Source organism: Rhinopithecus roxellana, chromosome 12, assembly GCF_007565055.1.
Source record: "Rhinopithecus roxellana isolate Shanxi Qingling chromosome 12, ASM756505v1, whole genome shotgun sequence".
Taxonomy (NCBI): Eukaryota; Metazoa; Chordata; class Mammalia; order Primates; family Cercopithecidae; genus Rhinopithecus; species Rhinopithecus roxellana.
In genome coordinates, this window is record NC_044560.1 from 117158941 (window position 1) to 117179257 (window position 20317).

Genomic DNA, 20317 nt, shown 5'->3' on the forward strand with positions numbered 1-20317 from the left:
TGCATTGCGAACAGTTAGCTCAAAAATGAATTTTCTCATGTTCTGTAAGGAGTGATCTCGGACTAAAGACCTTGCCACACTTACGATGTTTGTAAGATTTCTGTCCAGTATGGATTCTGATGTCTAATGAGGTGTGAACGTGAAGTAAAGGCTCTGCCACAATCACCACACTTGTGAGCTTTCTCTCCTGTATGAATTCTCCTGTTTTGCATAGGATGAAGCTTGACTGAAGAACTTGCCACAGTCATGACATTTGTAAGGTTTCTCTCCAGTATGAGTTTGCCAATGAAGTGCAATGTACAAACGATGTCTGAAAACTTTACCACATTTATTACACTTGTAAGATATCCCTTATTTATGGGTTCTCAAATGATTTGCAATGGTTTTAGTGTTACTGAAGACTGTGAGAATCATTACATTAGTCAAATTTCCCCATACCATGAACTGCCTGATGGGAAATAAGTGTTGACTGTCCACTAAAGGCTTTGCCACACTCACTACACTTGTAAGGTTTCTCTCCGGTGTGAATTCCAGTATGTTGTGCCAGGTGTGAATCACTCCCAAAAGTCTTGTGACAAACCTTACATTTGTATGGCTTCTCTCCAGTATGAATTCTGTCTTTTAAGGTGTGATTTCCAACTGAAAACTTTGTCACATGCTTCACATTTCTAAGGTTTCTCTCCAGTATGAATTCTATGATGACGTGAAAGGTGTGATTGTTGATTAAAAACCTTCCCACATTCATTACACTTGTAAGGTTTCTCTGCAGTGTGAATTCTAGTATGTCTTGCCAGGAGTGAATTACGCACAAAAGCCTTGTCACAAACAGTACATTTGTAAGATTTCTCTCCAGTATGAAGTCTACGATGGTATATAAGGGATGGCCAGTGACGGAAGGTATTGCCGCACTCATTACACTTGTAAGGCTTCTCACCACTATGAAGTCTACGATGGCAATGAAGGGATGACCTGCGACTGAAGCTCTTGTCGCACTCATTACACTTATAAGGTTTCTCACCACTATGAACTCTACGATGGCATACAAGGTATGACCTGTGACTGAAGGTCTTGCCGCACTCGTTACACTTGTAAGGTTTCTCTCCACTATGAATTCTAGTATGTTTTGCCAGATAGGAATGACATGCGAAAGCCTTGTTACAAACCTTACATTTGTATGGCTTCTCTCCAGTATGAATTACCTTATGTGTTTCAAGGCTTGATTGGCGACTGAAAACTTTTTCACATTCTTCACATTTGTAAGGTTGCTCTCCAGTGTGAATTGATTTATGAATTAAAAGATATGAATTTTGATGAAAGGTCTTGCCACATTCATGACACTTGTAAGGTTTTTCTCCACTGTGAATTCTAGTATGTCTTGCCAGTTGTGAATTCCGCATGAAAGCCTTGTCACAAACCGTACATTTGTAAGATTTCTCTCTGGCATGAACTCTTCGATGGCATACAAGGGAGGACTTGTGACTGAAAGTCTTGCCACACTCATTACACTTGTAAGTTTTCTCTACAGTGTGAATTCTGGTGTGTCGAGTCAGCTGTGAATGCCACGTGAAAGCTGTGTCACAAACCTTACATTTGTATGGTTTCTCTCCAGTGTGAATTCTCCTATGTGTCTCAAGGGTTGATTTGTGACTGAAAACTTTGTCACATTCTTCACATTTGTAAGGTTTTTCTCCAGTATGAATTCTATGATGACGTGCAAAGTTTGATTGTTGATTAAAAGCCTTGTCACATTCATTACACTTGTAAGGTTTGTCTCCAGTATGAATTGCCTTATGAATTACAAGAGCTGAATTTTGACCAAAGATCTTGCCACACTCATTACACTTGTAAGGTTTTACTCCAGTATGAAGTCTACGATGGCATGTAAGGGATGACACCTGACTGAAGGACTTGCCATACTCATTACACTTGTAAGGTTTCTCACCCGTGTGGCATCTCTGATGGCATGCGAGGTACTGCTTGTGATGAAAGAGCTTGCCACATACATCACATTTATATGGTTTGTCTCCTAAATGGATTATCTGGTGTTTCCTTAAGAGTGAGCTACAATTAAAGGCTTTGCCACTCTCATTACATTGGAAAGATGTTTCTGTCATGTGTACTTCCTGTTCTTGTGTGAGTAATGAAGAATTCAAGAAATTATTCCTATAGTTATTAGAAATCTGGGTTTGGGGCCTACAAGAAATTCTTTGGGATGCTGAAACCGAGGGAGCATCACTGGTAGACTTCTCAAGTTGATTAGCAATTTTGTCTTTGATCAGAAATATGTGCAGTTCAGGCAGATGTGAATGAAAGTTTGATCCAAGCTGATCGTTAATATGCTTGTTTCCAGCATGCCTTTGATCATATCGGTCTGTACTACCAATCAAGATTTTAATTTTTGTCATGGGTGCTTCATGGCCATTTCTTTCATCTTCTTGACACTGAAACTCAATGTCATGAATTTCTTTTTCAATGTCCTGGAAGCAAAAATCTCCAATGTGATGACTTTCAGGTCTTTGCAATGTCCCTGGGTAGAACACTTCTGTATTGCCTTGCCCTGTTGACAAGACCTCCTTCATCATGCATTTGGAAGTGATATCTATAAAATATAAACACCAACAGGTTTCCAATTAAGTCCAGATGGCAAGTCATACTGAAGTGTGTAAATATGACACACAAAAAAATACTTATTTTGAACTTACCAAACATGATCTTCAAAGTATAGGAACACAAAAGGAGTAAGATTCTTTAATAAATAAAGGGCGATTACATGTCCTTCAAATCAATTCTATGAAAGTCTATTTTCTGTGTCATGACAAAACACTGACAGGGCACAAACATGTATAAGCCTAAAGTGAGGAGTATTTTTCCCACCATGACCCTAAAGTGTATCACAATTTGCAAAAAACATATTACTGTCACATCAATGCAGAGAAAAATATGTATTCTTCACATTTAAAGCATATTCACTGTATACAAACAAATGCTAAAAAAAAAAAAAAAACCCCACACAATATACTATATTGGTAAATAATCTACAACAATCTCACGTAAGGATAAGCAAAAGCAATGGAAATTCTGTATTGTCAAACAATTATAGCACTGAGAAGATAAGAAAAGATTACAAAAATTAGCCAGGTATCGTGGTCCATGCCTGCAGTCACAGCTACTTGGGAGGCTGAGGCACAAGAATTACTTGAACCAGGAGGCAGAGGTTGCAGTGAGCTGAGATTGCACCACTGCACTCCAGCCTGGGTGACAAAGTGAGACTCCACCTCAAAAAAAAAAAGGAAAAAAAAAGAAAAAAATAGTTAATACAATATTTTTCTGAATAAATGTCATAAAATTACCTATATCCACACAAAACAGGCACTTAGTGATGTTTTTAAAATTTTTTGTATTTTTATTTTTTTGAGACAGGGTCTTTCACTCCAGCTTGGAGAGCCATGGTGTGATCTCAGCTCACTGCAACCTCTGCCTCCTGGGTTGAAGTGATTCTCCTGCCTCAGACTCCTGAGTACCTGGGATTATAGGCATGCACCACCATGCCTGGCTAATTTTTGTGTTTTTAATAAAGATGCGGTTTCACCATGTTGGCCACCATGTTGGCCAGGCTGGTCTCAAACTCCTGACCTCAAGTAATCCACCCGCCTCGGCTTCCCAAAGTTCTGGGATTACCAGTGTGAGTCACTGCATCCGGTGGCTTTAACGAGTGGAGTGTGTCAGTTATATTGCATACCACATACCAAAAAGCCATATATAAAATTATAAAAATTAATTAATAAAATATTGGAACCCATGATAAAACCAGCAAGCAAATGAGTACATTTATACAGCCTACAGAATTCGAAACAATTCCTCTTAAGAAAAAAATCCACAACTTCTACTTAACCACCAGCACACAATATCAGAACTGAAATACATGTTAAGATCACTACCTTCTGATGTATGAGGTCAAGGAAATACACATTTGGCCGGGTGCAGTGGCTCACACCTGTAATTCCAGCACTTTTTTTTTTTTTTTTTTTTTTTTTGAGACAGAGTCTGGCTCTGTGGCCCAGGCTGGAGTGAGCGGCGCCATCTTGGCTCACTGCAAGCTCCGCCTCCCGGGTTCCCGCCATTCTCCTGCCTCAGCCTCCGGAGGAGCTGGGACCACAGGCGCCGCCACTACGCCCGGCTCATTTTTTGTATTTTTAGTAGAGACGGGGTTTTACCGTGTTAGCCGGGATGGTCTCGATCTCCTGACCTCGTGATCTGCCCTCCTCGGCCTCCCAAAGTGCTGGGATTACAGGCGTGAGCCACCGCGCCCGGCCAATTCCAGCACTTTTGAAGGCTGAGGTAGCGAATCACGAGGTCAAGAGATTGAGACCATCCTGGCTAACATGCTGAAACCCCGTCTCTACTAAAAAAATACAAAAAACTTAACTGGGCATGGTGGCGGGCGCCTGTAGTCCCAGTGACTCTGGAGGCTGAGGCAGGAGAATGGCCTGAACCCAGAAGGCAGAGCTTGCAGTGAGCTGAGATTGCGCCACTGCTCTCCAGCCTGGGCGACAGAGCAAGATTCCGTCTCAAAAAAAAAAAAAAAAAAAAAAAAAAAAAAAAAAAAAAAACCACAGCATTTTAAGAAATAATAATCACTTCATCCTGAGGGGCGGAGGTTATGGTGAGTCGAGATCATATCATTGCACTCCAGCCTAGGCAATAAGAGCGAAACTCCATCTCAAAAAGTACAAAAAAAAAAAAAAATGTATGGGGCAAAATCACAAGAGAATACAAAACCAGGAAGAGCCAAGACACACAAGAGCAGACTCCTCATGTCTGCAGGGACATTTTCCTCACCCACAGACTCCAGGTTCCTGTAGTTCTCCAACATCACTTCCCTGTATAAAGCTCTCTGCGCAGGGTTCAGGCATTTCCACTCCGCCAATGAGAATTCTATAGCCACATCCCTGAAAGTCACGCGTCCCTAAAATGAAACACACATTTCAACGAAACATTATGGAGGAGTTATCACCTTCACAGGAAATGAAAAAAGAGAAAATAAGTATTTATTTGATCAAAGACTGTGCTCTGACAAAACCATGTTAATGTATTTTTTAATATTTTTTCCCCATAGTTGCATTTTATTATACTTTGCCTTGAAAGATTTTAAGATACCATAAGTCATTATGGAAGTCTTGATTTTATGGACAATATAAAAACTATATAAATAAAAAGGAAACACAGAGCTAGGCATGGTGGTTCACGCCTGTAATCCCAACACATCAGGAGGCCAAGGCAGGCAGATTATTTGAGGTCAAGCATTTGAGACCAGCCTGGCCAACATGGTGAAAACCTGTATCTCCTAAAAACATAAAAATTAGTCGGGCATGGTGGTAGGTACCTGTAATCCCAGCTACACAGGAGGCTGAGGCAGGAGAATCACTTGAACCCAGGAGACAGAGGCTGCAGTGAGTCCAGATCGCACCACTGCACTCCATCCTGGGCAACAGACTGACACTGTATCTCAAAAAACAAAAACAAAACAAAACAAAACAAAACAAAAAAACACTGCTGGGTGATGGCTCTCACCTGTTATCTCAACACTTTGGGAGACCAAGGCGGGCAGATAATGTGGTCAAGATATTGAGACCATCCTGGCCAATGTGGCAAAACCACATCTCTACTAAAAATACAAAAACTAGCTGGGTGTCATAGCGCGGGCCAGTACTCCCAGCTACTCAAGAGGCTGAGGCAGGAGGATCGCTTGAATCTGGGAGACGGAGGTTGCAGTGAGCCAAGATCACGCCACTGCACTTTAGCCTGGCAACAGAGCAAGACTCCATCTTACAAAAAAAAAAAAAAAAGCAAACACAGGGTTTTCTCTAGAGACATGTCAGATATAATGTTCAACATACCAGGTGATATTAAGTTTCTGGATGAGCTAAGATAAAAGTGGTGTTTCAGAGAGGACAAAGTCCAATGGCTTTGAAAGAAAAGTCTGAATCTAAAATCTATCAAGATTGGTCAGGCACAGTGGCTCATGCCTGTAATCCCAGCACTTTGGGAGGCCGAGGCGGGCAGATCATGAGGTCAGGAGTTCGAGACCAGCCTGAGAACATGCTGAAACCCCCTCTCTACTAAAAATACAAAAATCAGCTGGGCGTGGTTGTGGGTGCCTGTAATCCCCGATACTTGGGAAGCTGAGGCTGGGGAACTGCTTGAAACCACGAGGCGGAGTTTGCAACGAGACGATATCACGCTACTGCACTTCAGCCTGTATGACAGAGCAATACTCCGTCTCCAAAAAACAAAAAAACAAAAAACTGTCATGATCACAGCAACAGCCATGACTAACATTTTTGAATGCTTCCCATGTGCTATACACTCTTCTAAGTGCTTCCCGTGTCTTAAGCCATAAAATAACATACTATCCCACGAAGGAAGATCTGTACTTGGAGTCAGCTGCATCACACACACTCTAGGAAACTTGCCACAAATCAAATAGCTAAAAATATCAACACGAGCACCTGAATCCGGACGTCTGGGATTCACATGTGAACATAAACACCTAAGTAACAGACATAGCTTTAAACTAAACTGACATAGGTCTATCTAGTGGAGAGAATGTGATAAAGGTCCAAGGGTGAAAACATGGAGCATCCTACAAGGTCACTGAATGGACACACACAGGCATGCATATAATCCTTCACAATACTACTTTTTTTTTTTTTTTTGAGACGGAGTCTCACTTTATTGCACAGGCTGGAGTGCAGTGGCACAATCTCGGCTCACTGCAACCTGTGCCACCCAGGTTCAAGCAATTCTCTTGCCTCAGCCTCCCTAGCAGCTGGGATTTGAGGCACCTGCCACAGCATCCATCTAATTTTTATATATTTAGTAGAGATGGGGTTTCACCATCTTAGCCAGGCTGGTCTTGAACTCCTGACGTAGTGATCTATCCACCTCAGTCTTCCAAAGTGCTGGGATTACAGGTGTGAGCCATGGCTCCCGGCCCCTTCTTACTATTAACTGATTATTGTGATAGTTGACAACAATGAAAAATACTTAAAATAATTACAATTATTATAAAAAATAAACTTATTGCAAATGTTGTTTTCTATATAAACCATGGGCTTATCCATCCATGTATTAATGCACACACATCCCATCAGGCCGTTACACATGTGGTGGCGCACACCTCTAATTCCAGCTACTCAAGCAGCTGAGGCAACTGAATCACTGTAATCCAGGAGTCAGAGGCTACAGTGAAATGAAATCAAACCACTGCACTCCTGCCTGGGTGACAGAGTGAGACTCAACTCAAAAAAAAATAAAAAATAAAATAAAATCAATGATGTAATAAAGCATCCTGTACCACTGATGCCTATCTCCACTTTCCATTCCATTCTGAGTCATTAAAAGTGCAGTTTGGCCAAGCACAGTGGCTCAGGCCTGTAATCCCAGCACTTTGGGAGACCGAGCTCGAGGAATCACAAGATCAGGAGTTCAGCCAGCCTGACCAATATGGTGAAACCCCATCTCTACTAAAAATACAAAAAAATTAGACAGCCATGGCAGTGAATACCTGTAATCTCAGATGTATGGGAGGCGGAGGCAAAAGAATTGCTTGAAGCCGGAAGGCAGAGGTTGCAGGGATCTGAGATCCTGCCACTGCAATCCAACCTGGGCAACAGAGCGAGACTCCATCTCAAAAAAGTGCAGAGTCCAGCCGGGCTGGCTGTCTCCCATCTGGAATGCCAGCAATTTGGGAGGCCAAGATGGGAGGATCAATTGAGGCCAGGATATCAAGGCGATAGTGAGCTATGATTGCACCACTGCACTCCAGCCTGGACGACAAAATAAAAATACAATATAAAAAATAAGGCCGGACTCAGTGGCCCACACCTTTAATCCCAGCGCTTTATGAGTCCCAGATAGCAGATCACAAGGTCAGGAGTTCAAGACCACCCTAACCAACATGATGAAACCCCGTCTCAACTAAAAATACAAAAATTAGCTGGGTGTGGAGGTGCGTGTCTGTAGTCCCAGCAACTCGGGAGGCTGAGGCAGAAGAATTGCTTGAAACTGGGAGGCGGAGGTTGCAGTGAGCTGAGATTGTGCCATTGCACTCCAGCTTTGTTGACTAAGTGACTCCATCTTAAAATAAATAAATAAATACATACATACATACATTCATACATACATACATATATAGATATATATGGTGACCCATGCCTATCCTTCAGGCTCTTTGGGAGGCTAAAGTAGGGATTAGTTGAGCCCAGGAGTTTAAGGCTGCTGTAAACTCTGAATTGTGTCATTGTACTCCAGAACTAAGCCACAGAGTGACACCTTCTCTCTCTCTCTTTTTTCTTTTGAGACAGAGTCTCACTCTGTCTCCCAGGCTGGAGTGCAGTGGCACAATTTCGGCATATGGTAACTTCCACCTCCAGGGTTCAAGTGATTCTCCTGCCTCAGCCTCCTGAGAAGCCAAGATTACAGGTATGCACCACCACACCCAGCTAATTTTTGTATTTTTAGTAGAGATACAGTTTCACCATATTGGCTAGGCTGGTCTTGAACTCCTGACCTCAAGTGATCTACCTGCCTCGGCTTCCCAAAGTGCTGGGATTACAGGTCTGAGCCACCGCACCTGGATCAACATCCTGTCTCTTTCAAAAAAAAAAAAAAAGTTTGGAGTCAGAGACATCTTGATCTACTAGTGTGGCTTCAAATGCATTACCAAATCAGATACACAATATCTCCCCTTATTTGTCTCCCTGTCCAGAATTTACCAGATATCTGTGCACATCAACATATATATTTCATATGTAGCTTCTCTGATCTGGTCCACAAGAAGCTGACATCCAGATGTGGCCCCTGAACCACCCAGGCTGCCCAGCAGCACTGACATCAACGGGCCCACACTCCATGTTTATCCATGTCTGGGTGTGAGCCCTTCCCAGGACCGTGCCCAGTGGAGCCTTTTCCCAAGTTCATGTCACTGGGTCACAGGAGATGGAATCTCAGAGCAGGTGACAGGAACTGAGGGCAGGCATGGGTGAATGCGAGCGAACCTGTCAGGCAAAATGCTTCAGACTCAGAAAAGACTGGCTACTACAACACCTGGCATTTCAGAAAGGAAAGAGACAGATTAATCCCCAGAGGAACATCACTTCACCTGAGGAAGGGCCATGCCAGGCTCCTTTCCTTTCCTCTTCTCAGCTGCTTCCTCACGTAATATCAGTCTTTAGAAACCAATCCTGTATGTGAAAAAAAAGATAAGACTTCGTGTTAGAAATGACTCACTCCCTTCCCATGACAAAAACACACGAACAGGAGAGACTTCACCCTGTAGAAAGATGTTCCTCCACTGCCTTCTGCACTAGAGATCATGCAGAGATAAGAAAGCCCCACAGGAAGACCTATAAGTGTACATTTGACCCCGGTCTTCAGATCTCACTCCCCTCCTGGAGAAACCACCACACACGAGGCAGCAGGGGTGAGCTGGGCTGCACTGATCTCCCTTTCAGGATACAGACTCATCCCTGACCAAACCCCATCCAGAGGACAGCCCCTCATCTCTCTGTGGATCACAGGCTGAGCTCAGCCCCCAGAAATGGAGGACACAGAGCTTCGATGCTCAATGCTGCACACAGATGACAAGCACCTGGGCCACTGCAGCTATTACTGAGGGTGGGCTCCATCCCTTCAGAATAAGAACCCCTGCTAAAGCAGCACAAATGCTCTATTTGCAAAATGCTCTGCACTCTAATGTGAAGCCAGGGTTGAGTTCCACTCACAGCGGACGAGCCCAGCACAGCCCCACTTTCTGGCTCTGCTCTCTCTTTGGGGTCTTGTTCTCACCAAGATCCAGACAGTGGATGGTAAAGGCACAAAAATAATCACACAGAACAGTCAATGTGGACCAGAGGTGGGATGAAGGTTGGGCTGTGTGTAAGGAAAATAAACCTTGGGGCCCCAAATCACTAAGCAAAATGGAAAAGTCAAGCTGGGAGCTGCTTCGGGAGCCAGACTCCACTTCTATTCAAAGTCACCCTTCTGCTCCCTGACATAGGTGCCTATATGAGTGTCTCCTTTGGAAAGGCTAATCAGAAACTCAAAAGAAAGACCCAGCACAGTGGCTCAGGCCCGTCATACCAGCTCTGTGGGAGGCAGAGGCAGGGGGATCACTTGGGGTCAAGAGGTCTACACCAGTCCAGCCAACATGGTGAAACCCCATCTCTGCCGGGCGTGGTGGCTCAAGCCTGTAATCCCAGCACTTCGGGAGGCCGAGATGGGCGGATCACGAGGTCAGGAGATCGAGACCATCCTGGCTAACACGGTGAAACCCCGTCTCTACTAAAAAAAACACAAAAAACTAGCCGGGTGTGGTGGCGGGCTCCTGTAGTCCCAGCTACTCAGGAGGCTGAGGCAGGAGAATGGCGTAAACCCGGGAGGCAGAGCTTGCAGTGAGCTGAGATCCGGCCACTGTACTCCAGCCCGGGCGACAGAGCCAGACTCAGTCTCATAAAAAAAAAAAAAAAAAAAATCCTCTCCAGATGGCCTATGCAGAGTAAAGGAGTTTGTAATTTTACTTTAACTTCTTTATTTACATAGGGCTTGCCTCCAAGTAACCAATGAAATCCTCCAGCGAATATTTAAACTCCAAAAATTCTGTAAAGAGGCCCTTGAGGGCGGGGCGCGGTGGCTCAAGCCTGTAATCCCAGCACTTTGGGAGGCCGAGACGGGCGGATCACGAGGTCAGGAGATCGAGACCATCCTGGCTAACACGGTGAAACCCCGTCTCTACTAAAAAAAACACAAAAAATTAGCCGGGTGAGGTGGCGGGCGCCTGCAGTCCCAGCTACTCGGGAGGCTGAGGCGAGAGAATGGCGTAAACCCGGGAGGCGGAGCTTGCAGTGAGCTGAGATCCGGCCACTGCACTCCAGCCTGGGCGACAGAGCGAGACTCCATCTCAATAAAAAAAAAAAAAAAAAAAGAAAGAAACCTCATGTTGGTCTCTACTAAGAGAAATTCTTCTGCCTTGAAACGCTGTTAATCTGTAACCCTAGCCCCAACCCTGTGCTTGCAGAAACACGTGCTGTGTTGACAAGGGATAATGGATTTAGGGCTGTGCAGGATGTGCTTTGTTAAAAAGTGTTTGCAGACAGTATGCTTGGTAAAAGTCACCGCCATGCTCTAATCTCAAGTACCCAGGGACAGAATGTACTGCTGAAGGCCACAGGGACCTCTGCCCAAAAAAGCCTGGGTATTGTCCAAGGTTTCTCCCCACTGAGACAGCCTGAGATATGGCCTCGTGGGAAGGGAAAGACCTGACGGGCCCCCAGCCCAACACCGTCAAAAAAAAAGTTTTCAGCAGGAAAACTATGCAATAGGAAGTGTATACATTGTCCTATAGCAGAAAGAGCGGGTAGGGGACCAGCCTCCTGGCGACTTCAAACCCAAAAAGAAGCAAATTCCGGACTCTTATGGAGACGTCTCAATTTGCTCTGGGTGAAAGAAGACAGGCCAGAATTTCCAGGTCCGTGGGGTACCCACGTCCAAGGGATATAAGCGCCGGGGACCTGGGAAGGGCAGACTTAAAATAAGACAGAGCGAAACTCAGGTGCCGCGGTAGGGTCTTCACGTCACGCGATCCGCTTCCGGGTTTGCGCACGCAGGACAGAAGCCAGGCCTGGACTCCACCCGTGAGCTGGTTAATGGGGCCTGGGATGGGGGCGGGGAGCGGGCGGAGAGACTTTGCCCTTTAGAACCGGCAGAGGGCGGGGCCGGGGCGGGACCTGTGCGTCTCTCAGTCTCGCACCCAGAGCCTCTGTTTTTCGGGTTTTTGGAGGCGAGAGCGGCCAGGAAGGCTGAGGCACGATTCAAAAGCCCTGGAATTGTATGGAACGGGAATGCAAACTATAATATGAAATGCAAAGCCCTGCCTCGAAGGAACATACGATTTCATGCTGACGACCCACAGAAGAGAATAGAAATCCTCTCAATGCCGGACCAGGTGGCTCACACTCGTAATCCCAGCACTTTGGGAGGCGGAGGCGGGCGGATCACGAGGTCAGGAGATCGAGACCATCCTGGCTAACACGGTGAAACCCTGTGTCTACTAAAAATACAAAAAATTAGCCGGGCGTGGTGGTGGACGCCTGTAGTCCCAGCTACTCGGGAGGCTGAGGCAGGAGAATGGCGTGAACCCGGGAGGCAGAGCTTGCAGTGAGCCAAAATCGTGTCACTACACTCCAGCCTGGAGGACAGAGCGAGACTCCGTCTCAAAAAAAAAGAAAAGAACTCCTCTCCCTTTCTATTCTCCATTTACTCAGGGGAGGGAGTCCACCCTGTGCTCAGCTTGGGAGACTTCCCTAGGGCCTCCGCCTGGGATGCGGGAGGGAGTGCTCAGGCCAAGGAGAAGTGAGGTCACCATCTGATGCTTAAACACAGCAGGGATGCGGGCGCGGGGAGGAAGCTGAGGTCCCAGCTACTCAGGAAGCAACGGCGGAGAATCGCTGGACCTGGGGGTCCAGGCCAGCCTGGGCGACAAAGTAACATCCCCTCCCTCAGGGTTCCCTTCCTCATCTCTCTCTCTCACTCTTTTACTTTTGGTTTTTTTTTTTTTTTTTTTTTTTTTGAGACTGAGTCTCGCTCTGTCGCCCAGGCTGGAGTGCAGTGGCACGATTTTGGTTCACTGCAAGCTCCGCCTCCCGGGTTCACGCCATTCTCCTGTCTCAGCCTTTTGAGTAACTGGGACTACAGGCGCCAGTCACGACTCCTGGCTAAGTTTTTGTATTTTTAGTAGAGATGGGGTTTCACCGTGTTTGCCAGGATGGTCTCAATCTCCTGACCTCGTGATCCGACCGCCTCAGCCTCCCAAAGTGCTGGGATTGCAGGTGTGAGCCACCGTGTCTGGCCTTTTTTTTTTTTTTTTAACCCTTTTTAGATAAAATTTTTGATGGTGTTACATAGGGATCCAACATTATTCTTTTCCATGTGGATACCCAGTTGGTTGTCCCAGCACATTTGTGAAAAAGATCTATTACTTTCTCTTTTTTTACTTTTTTCTTTCCTTTTATTTTTCAGGCAGAGTATTTCTCTGCAGCCCATGCTGGGGTGCAGTTGCGAGATCGTGGTTCACTGCAGCCTCTGCCTCCTGGGTGGAAGCTATTCTTCTGCCTCAGCCTTTGGAGTAGCTGCTATTACAAGTGCACACGGCTATGCCCAGCTAATTTTCGTATTTTTGGTAGAGACGGGGTTTCACCATGTTGGCCAGGCTGGTCTGGAACTCCTGACTTCAAGTGATCTGCCTGCCTTGGCCTCCCAAAGTGCTGGGATTACACTAGTGAATCACGGTGCCTGGCCCAGGAAATATTCTTTACTTCACTCTTTAAATGTGAGAAAATATAATTGAAAAACAAAGAGTCTCCTCCCAAATGAGAAATCATCTCCACGATGATAATAGAGAAAGAAATTAAAGCGATTTTATTAATAAATAAGCTTTAGATGAGAATATGATGGGAAATAGAGGCAAATAGCCAAGAGGTTGAAAGGAGAGAAAGACACTTCACTGTTCTATACAACGCATTAAGCACATGTTTTGAAGATAAACACTAATCAGTCCTCAGGGAAGAGCACTTGACAACACCCTTGGTCACACACAGTTCATCCTGGCTCTACTTGATAATGGAGGTGACAATCTGTGTCAGCTAATGAGCTTCATCCTGAGGGAGGGAGAGAAACCCTAACACTAACCCTAACACAATATTAGCAGGGCGTCGTGGCAGGTGCCTGTAATTTTTCTGTATTTTTAGTAGAGACAGGGTTTCACCAAGCTGGCCAGGCTGGTTTCGAACTCCTGATCTCAAGTGATCTGCCCACTTCAGCGTCCCAAAGTGTTGGGATTACAGGCTTGAGCCACGATGGTCAGTCAGGAAAACTCTTAGAAGTTGCACCTGCATTTCACTAGACTCAGGTTGTAGGGCCACATTCCTCTCAAGGCTCAGAATTATTTAAAGGTCCAAAGCTTTAAATTGGAATCATTTGATGTTTGAATTATTTAATTTCCTTTTTTTTTTTTTGAGATGGAGTCTCGCTTTGTCACCCAGGCTGCAGTGCAGTGGTGCAATCTCGGCTCACTGCAACCTCTGCCTCCCAGGTTCAAGCAATTCTGCTTCAGCCTCTTGAGAAGCTAGGACTACAGGCATGTGCCACCACGCCTGGCTAATTTTTTTGTGTTTTTAGTAGAGACAGGGTTTCACCATGTTGGTCAGGCGATCTCAAACTCCTGACCGCGTTATCAGCCCACTTTGGCCTCCCAAAGTGCTGGGATTACAGGCGTGAGCCACCGTGCCCAGCCGTTGTTTGCCTTTCAAAGCGAGCTCCCAAATTCTTCAGAAATACATTCCTGGGCCGGAAGCGGTGGCTCATGCCTGTAAACCCAGTACTTTGGAAGGCCGAGGATGGAGGATCATCTAAAATGAGAAGTTCAAGACCAGCCTGGCCAACATGGTGAAACCCCGCGTCTACAAAACTATAAAAATCAGCCAGGCATGATGGCGGGTGTCTGTAGTCCCAGCTACTCTGGAGGCTGAAGCAGGAGAATCGCATGTACCGGGGAGATGGAAATTGCAGTGAGCCGAGATCACGCCATTTTACTATGGCCTGGGAAACAAGAGCGAAACGGAAAGGGAAAGGGAAAGGGAAAGGGAAAGGGAACTACCTCAGAAGGCAGAAAACGCATTTGCAAATTTTCTAAATAAATGTCCTAAGAAAAGAGATGAAAGGAAAGAAGATCTCTTTATTTTCAAAGGAGGGATTGTACCTCTCATTTATTGGCTTGTTTGTTTGAGACAGGGTCTAGCTCACTCACCCAGGCTGGAGTGTGGTGGCAAAAACAGGGCTCACTGCAGCCTTCAACGTCCTGGTTCAAGTGATCCTCCCACCTTTTTCACTAAGCATTTGGAAGAGATACCTACAATATATAAACACCAATACGTTTCCAATGAAGTCCAGATGGCAAATCATACTGAAATGTGTAAATACAACACAAAAAACAGTACTTATTTTAAACTTCCCAAATATGATCTTCAAAGTTTAGGAACACAAAAGGAGTAAGATTCTTTAATAAATAAAGGGTGATTACATGTCCTTCAAATCATTTCTATGGAAGCCTATTTCCAATATCATGACAAAACACAACACGGCAGAAACATGTTTAAGCCTGAAGTCAGAAGTGTTTTTCCACTGTGACCCTAAAGTGTATCACAGTTTGCAAAAAACATATCATTGTCACATCAATGAAAAGGAAAGTATATATTCTTCATATTTACAGAATATCTAGTGTATACAAATAAATGCTAAAGGACCACACAATATGCTATATTGGTAAATAATCCACAACAAGCTCATGTCAGGGTAACCAGAATCAATGGAAATTCTGTATTGTCAAATAATCACAGCACAGGGAAGATAAGAAAAGATTACAAAAATTAGCCAGGACTGGTGGCTTGCACCTGCAGTCCCAGCTACTCAGGAGGCTGAGGCACAAGAATCGCTTGAACCTGGAAGGGAAAATTTGCAGGGAGCCAAGATTGCACCACTGCATTCCAGCCTGGGTGACAGGGTGAGACTCCATCTCAAAAAAAAAAAAAAAAAGAAAAAGAAAAAGAAAAGAAAGAAAGAAAGAAAAAGAAAACAATAGTAATACAATATTTTTCTGAATACCTGTCATAAAATTACCTATATCCATGCAGAACAGGGACTTATTGAAATTAACAAGTGCAGTGTGTCAGTTATATTACATACCATATATGGAAAAGCCATATGTGAAATCTTAAATGTTAATCAGTAAACTATTGTAACCCATGATAAAACCAGCAAGCAAATAATAAGTACATTTATACAGCCTGCAGAATTCTAAACAATTCCCTCTTAAGAAAAAAGCTACAACTTCTACTTACCACCAGCACACAATATAAGAACTGAAATACATGTTAAGATCACCACCTTCTGATGTATGAGTTCAAGTAAATACACAGCATTACAAGGAATACGAACTAACAGTGTCAGAGGGTGCAATTATGATGTCACAGGTACAGTTACATAACACCAGACAATACAGCAATTATATATATATGCATTGCCCTTAGTTCTCTAGCTAACTATGCATAAAATATAAAATATAGACTGTGTACTGTGAAAATCTATAAACTGAGATCACAGAAAACATTGTATAAAACAAATTGCACAATAAAAACATAAAAAACAAGATGCAGGCTCTCTGGTCTGAAAGATCATGTTGGTCAAAAGCAATGTTCAGAGTTCTTATTGTGCAATAGGATGTTCCTGCAGATGGTGCCTTTGAAAGAATTTGGTCATGGGTGTTGACTACATGTGAATAGGACCAGTGCTTTTGGTTTTATTATTAATTAATTAATTAATTTTTTGAGATGGAGTTTCCCTCTTGTTGCCCAGGCTGGCATGCAGTGGTGCAATCTCGGCTCGCTGCAACCTCTGCCTCCCAGATTCAAGCAATTCTGCCTCAGCCTTCTGAGCAGTTGAGATGACAGGCATCTGCAACCATGCCTGGCTAATTTTTGTATTTGTTAGGTACAGATGGGGTTTCACTGTGTTGGCCAGGCTGGTCTCGATATCCTGACCTCGTGATCCACGCACCTCGGCCTCCCAAAGTGCTGGTATTACAGATGTGAGCCACCGTGCCCTGATGTCCATTTTAAAAACTACTATGGGTGTGGGCGTGGTGGCTCATGCCTGTAATCCCAGCACTTTGGGAGGCCAAGGCAGGCAGATCCCCTGAGATCGGGAGTTAGAGACCAGCCTGAACCAACATGAAGAAACCCAGTCTCTACTAAAAACACAAAATTACCTGGGTGTGGTGGTGCATGCCTGTAACCCCAGCTACTCACTGTTAGTTAGCTTGTATTCCTAATCATATCCAATAAACTCACCCACTCATCTAAACCCAAGGTCTCGTGCCCCTTTTTTTCTTTTGAGACAATGTCTCCCTCTGTTGACCAGGCTGCAGTGTAATACCCTGCCTCTCTGAGGCAGCAGAATCACTTGAAGCCGAGAAGTGGAGGTTGCAGTGAGCTGAGATCATGCCATCGCACACCAGCCTGGGCAACAAGAGCAAAACTCCCTCAGAAAAAAAGAAAAGAAAAGAGAAGGCTATACAGGCCAAATGCAGTGGCTCATCCCCGTAATCCCACCTGTAAACCCAGTAATTTGGGAGGCCAAGGCAGGAGGATCCTTTGGGCCCAGGATTTTGAGACCAGCCTGGGAAACATAGTGAAATCTCATTTCTACAAAAACAAAACAAAAACTAGCCGGGCTTGGTGGCTCATGCCTCTGGTCCCAGCTACTCAGAAGGCTGAGGTAGGAGGATCGCTTGAACCCAAGAGGTTGAGGCTGCAGTTAGAGGAGATCACACCACTGCACAACAGCCTGGGTGATACAGCCAGACCCTGTCTCAAAATAGTATTTAATTAATGAATTAAATTAAAGTATTATGTAATAACAGACAGTGACTTTTTCTCCCCTTCACTACCCACATCCTACCCCATCCTAGGAAAAGGGAAGGCAGTGATTCACAACTGAATAGTCACTTCCCTCTGGCTGAATAGGGATTCCAAGTGGAAGATACCCCTGATGCCAAGATTTATAGAATGTTTATGCCTTATAGATATGAATTTTAAAATTCTCAATCTCATCTGTATAATTTAAACAAGTTTTTAGATATTAGATTATATATTTGGAAGTCAACCTGTCACAAGTAATCATATCCAACAAACTCACCCGCTCATCTAAACCCAAGGTCTCTCACCCCTTTTTTTCTTTTGAGACAATGTCTCGCTCTGTTGACCAGGCTGCAGTGTAATGACATGATATCAGCTCACCGCAGCCTGGACCTCCTGGGCTCAAGTCATCCTCCCAGCTCGGCCTCCAGAGCAGCTGGGAGTACAGGTGTACCATTAGGTCCGGTTATTTACTTATCTTTTTTGGCAGAGATGGGGGTCTCATTATGTTGCCCAGGCTGGTCTTGAACTCCTGGACTCAAGCAATCCCCTTGCCTCAGTCTCCTAAAGTGCGGAGATTTCAGGCGTGAGCCACTGTGCCCAGCCCCTCTGTCTTCATTACTGTGCTTCCCTCCCTAATTCTGTACATATCTCTCATTCTCCCCTTCTCTCTCTAGCTCTTGTTTTCTTTTCTTTTTCCCTGGGATTCTGCTCTTCATTTTGTACCCTCTTCTTCCCTCTATTCCTTCTCTTCCACCTCTTCTGCTCCATCCTCGCAACTTAATCTCTTGTTGCTCCTTCTCCCCAATCTTTCAATCGTCCTCAATTTCTGTCTCTTCTGCCATCTCTGCGCCTCCTCTGTTCTCCCTGTTAAATTCTCTCTTCCCTGATATACTCCCTTGTCCCCACTCTGTGGCACCTGAGATCCGCAGTTGTCCTCCCTGCTGTGGTTCTCCCTCTATTCTTGATACAAGCACCACTCTGCTTTGTCTGTCCTGGCTCCAAATCCCTGCCTCTCTACCTCACTCTGATGAGCCTCCCTCTTTGCTTTCACTCCCCCTACCTTGCCGTGCTTCATCTCTCTGTACATCTGGGTTTTCTCTACATTTCTCCAGTTGCTTTTCTCCTCCTGCGTTCCTACGTTGTTTTTCTTTTTGTTTTTCACTTTTGCTATCTCTTGGCATATCCCTCAGCAATCCTCTATTTTTCCTGTCTGTTAGGGGCCTTTTTTATTCTCTTCTCTGTCTCAGGTTTTCTACTGCTCTTGTCTGTCTCCTGATCCCTTTGGCTCACACAATCGCAGGAGGGTTTGGAGTAAGATGCCTGCATCCCGTAGGAGCGCATTTTCCAGTGGCTGGAGCTCGGCAGGCAAGAAAACCCCGTGCCACAGGGCAGGCCCCTGGGACCTCCCCAGAGCGGGTTCAGTGGAAGCGGTGACTGCGGAGAGGAGACCTGGGGAGGAACAGGCCCTGGCACGAGGAGGGAGGTGGGGAGGGCGATGTGTGCCTCAGGACAAGGATGGGGTCTGCAGGATCCCAGGACACGCAGAGGACTCGGCGTCCCCGGGACTGGAGCCGGGGCGCGGCGCTCCAAGGGCCGACGAGGGGGAGGCTGGGAGGAGCGCCCCAGGCAAGAATCCACCTCGCGGGTGAGGACTTTAAATAGCGCGGGGCGGGAGGAGTCAGAACAAGGTTTTGAGCAGGAAAACTACGCAATAGAAAGTGTATACATTGCCCTATAACAGAAAGACCGGGGACCGGAACAGCCTCAGGGCGACTTTAAACCCAAAAGGAAGCGACCCCCGGGCTCTCACGGGGATGTCTCAATTTGCTCTGGGGAAGGAAGATGGGCAAGAATTTCCAGGTCTGTGGGGACCCCACGTCCCAGGGACAGAAGGGTCGAGGACCTGGGAAGCGCAAACTTAATACAACACAGAGCAAAACTCACCGCGTGATGTGACCTTCACTCCAACCGATCCGCTTCCGAGTTTGCGTTAATCTGCGCGCGCAGAACTGAAGCTAGGCCTGGGCGGGAGGTGGGAGGAGGTGGGCGGGGCCTCAGCGAGATAGGGGCAGGGCGCGAGGCGGAGAGACCTTGCCGTTTAGAACCGGCAGAGAGCAGGAGCGAGGAGGGACCTGCTCGTCTCTCAGTCTCCCTCCCAGTGTTTTGGAGACCAGAGTGGCCAGAAACGCTGAGGCATGATTCCAAAGCCCCGGAATTGTCTGGAAGGCGGATGCAAACTAGAATGTGAAATGCAAAGCCCTGCCTGCGCGGCAAGTACTATATCACGCTGACGGCCCACAGAACAGAGCAGAACAGAAATCCTCTCCCTTTCTGTTGTCCCATTCACTCGGGAGGGAGAGTCTATCCTGTGCTCAGCTTCAGGGACTTCTCTAAAGCCACCGCCTGGGGTGCGGGACGGAGTGCTCAGGCCAGGGAGGAGTGAGGTCACCACCTGCTGCTTAAACACAGCAGAGGCGTCGGGGCGGGAACCTGAGGTCCCAGCTACTCAGGAAGCAGCAGCAGGAGAATCGCTGAGCCTGAGGTTCCAAGCCAGCCTGGGCGACAAGTAACACCCACTGCCGCAGGTCTACCTTCCTCGTCTCTCTTCTTACAAAAAAAAAAGAAAAAAAAAAAAAAAAAAAACCTTTTTAAAATAAAATTTTTGATGGTGTGACAAAGGGATCCAACACTATTCTTTTCCATGTGGATATCCACTTAGTTGTACTGGCACATTTGTAGAAGAGATCGATTACTTTCTTTTTTTAATTATTATTTACTTTTTGCTT

General features: G+C 45.5%; 1 protein-coding gene across 1 annotated transcript; it reads right to left on the reverse strand.

Moving 5' to 3' along the window:
• Positions 1 to 353: 353 nt before the first annotated feature.
• On the reverse strand, positions 354 to 19568 carry LOC104672670 (zinc finger protein 611). The gene is made up of 5 exons (XM_010376510.2): positions 19476 to 19568; positions 14864 to 14965; positions 9164 to 9245; positions 4840 to 4966; positions 354 to 2599 (listed from the first exon to the last, which is right to left on the reverse strand). Exons 3-5 carry the CDS (start codon positions 9176 to 9178, stop codon positions 669 to 671), a joined length of 2073 nt encoding a protein of 690 aa, XP_010374812.2. The 5' UTR covers positions 9179 to 9245; positions 14864 to 14965; positions 19476 to 19568; the 3' UTR covers positions 354 to 668.
• Between the last annotated feature and the right edge of the window lie 749 nt (positions 19569 to 20317).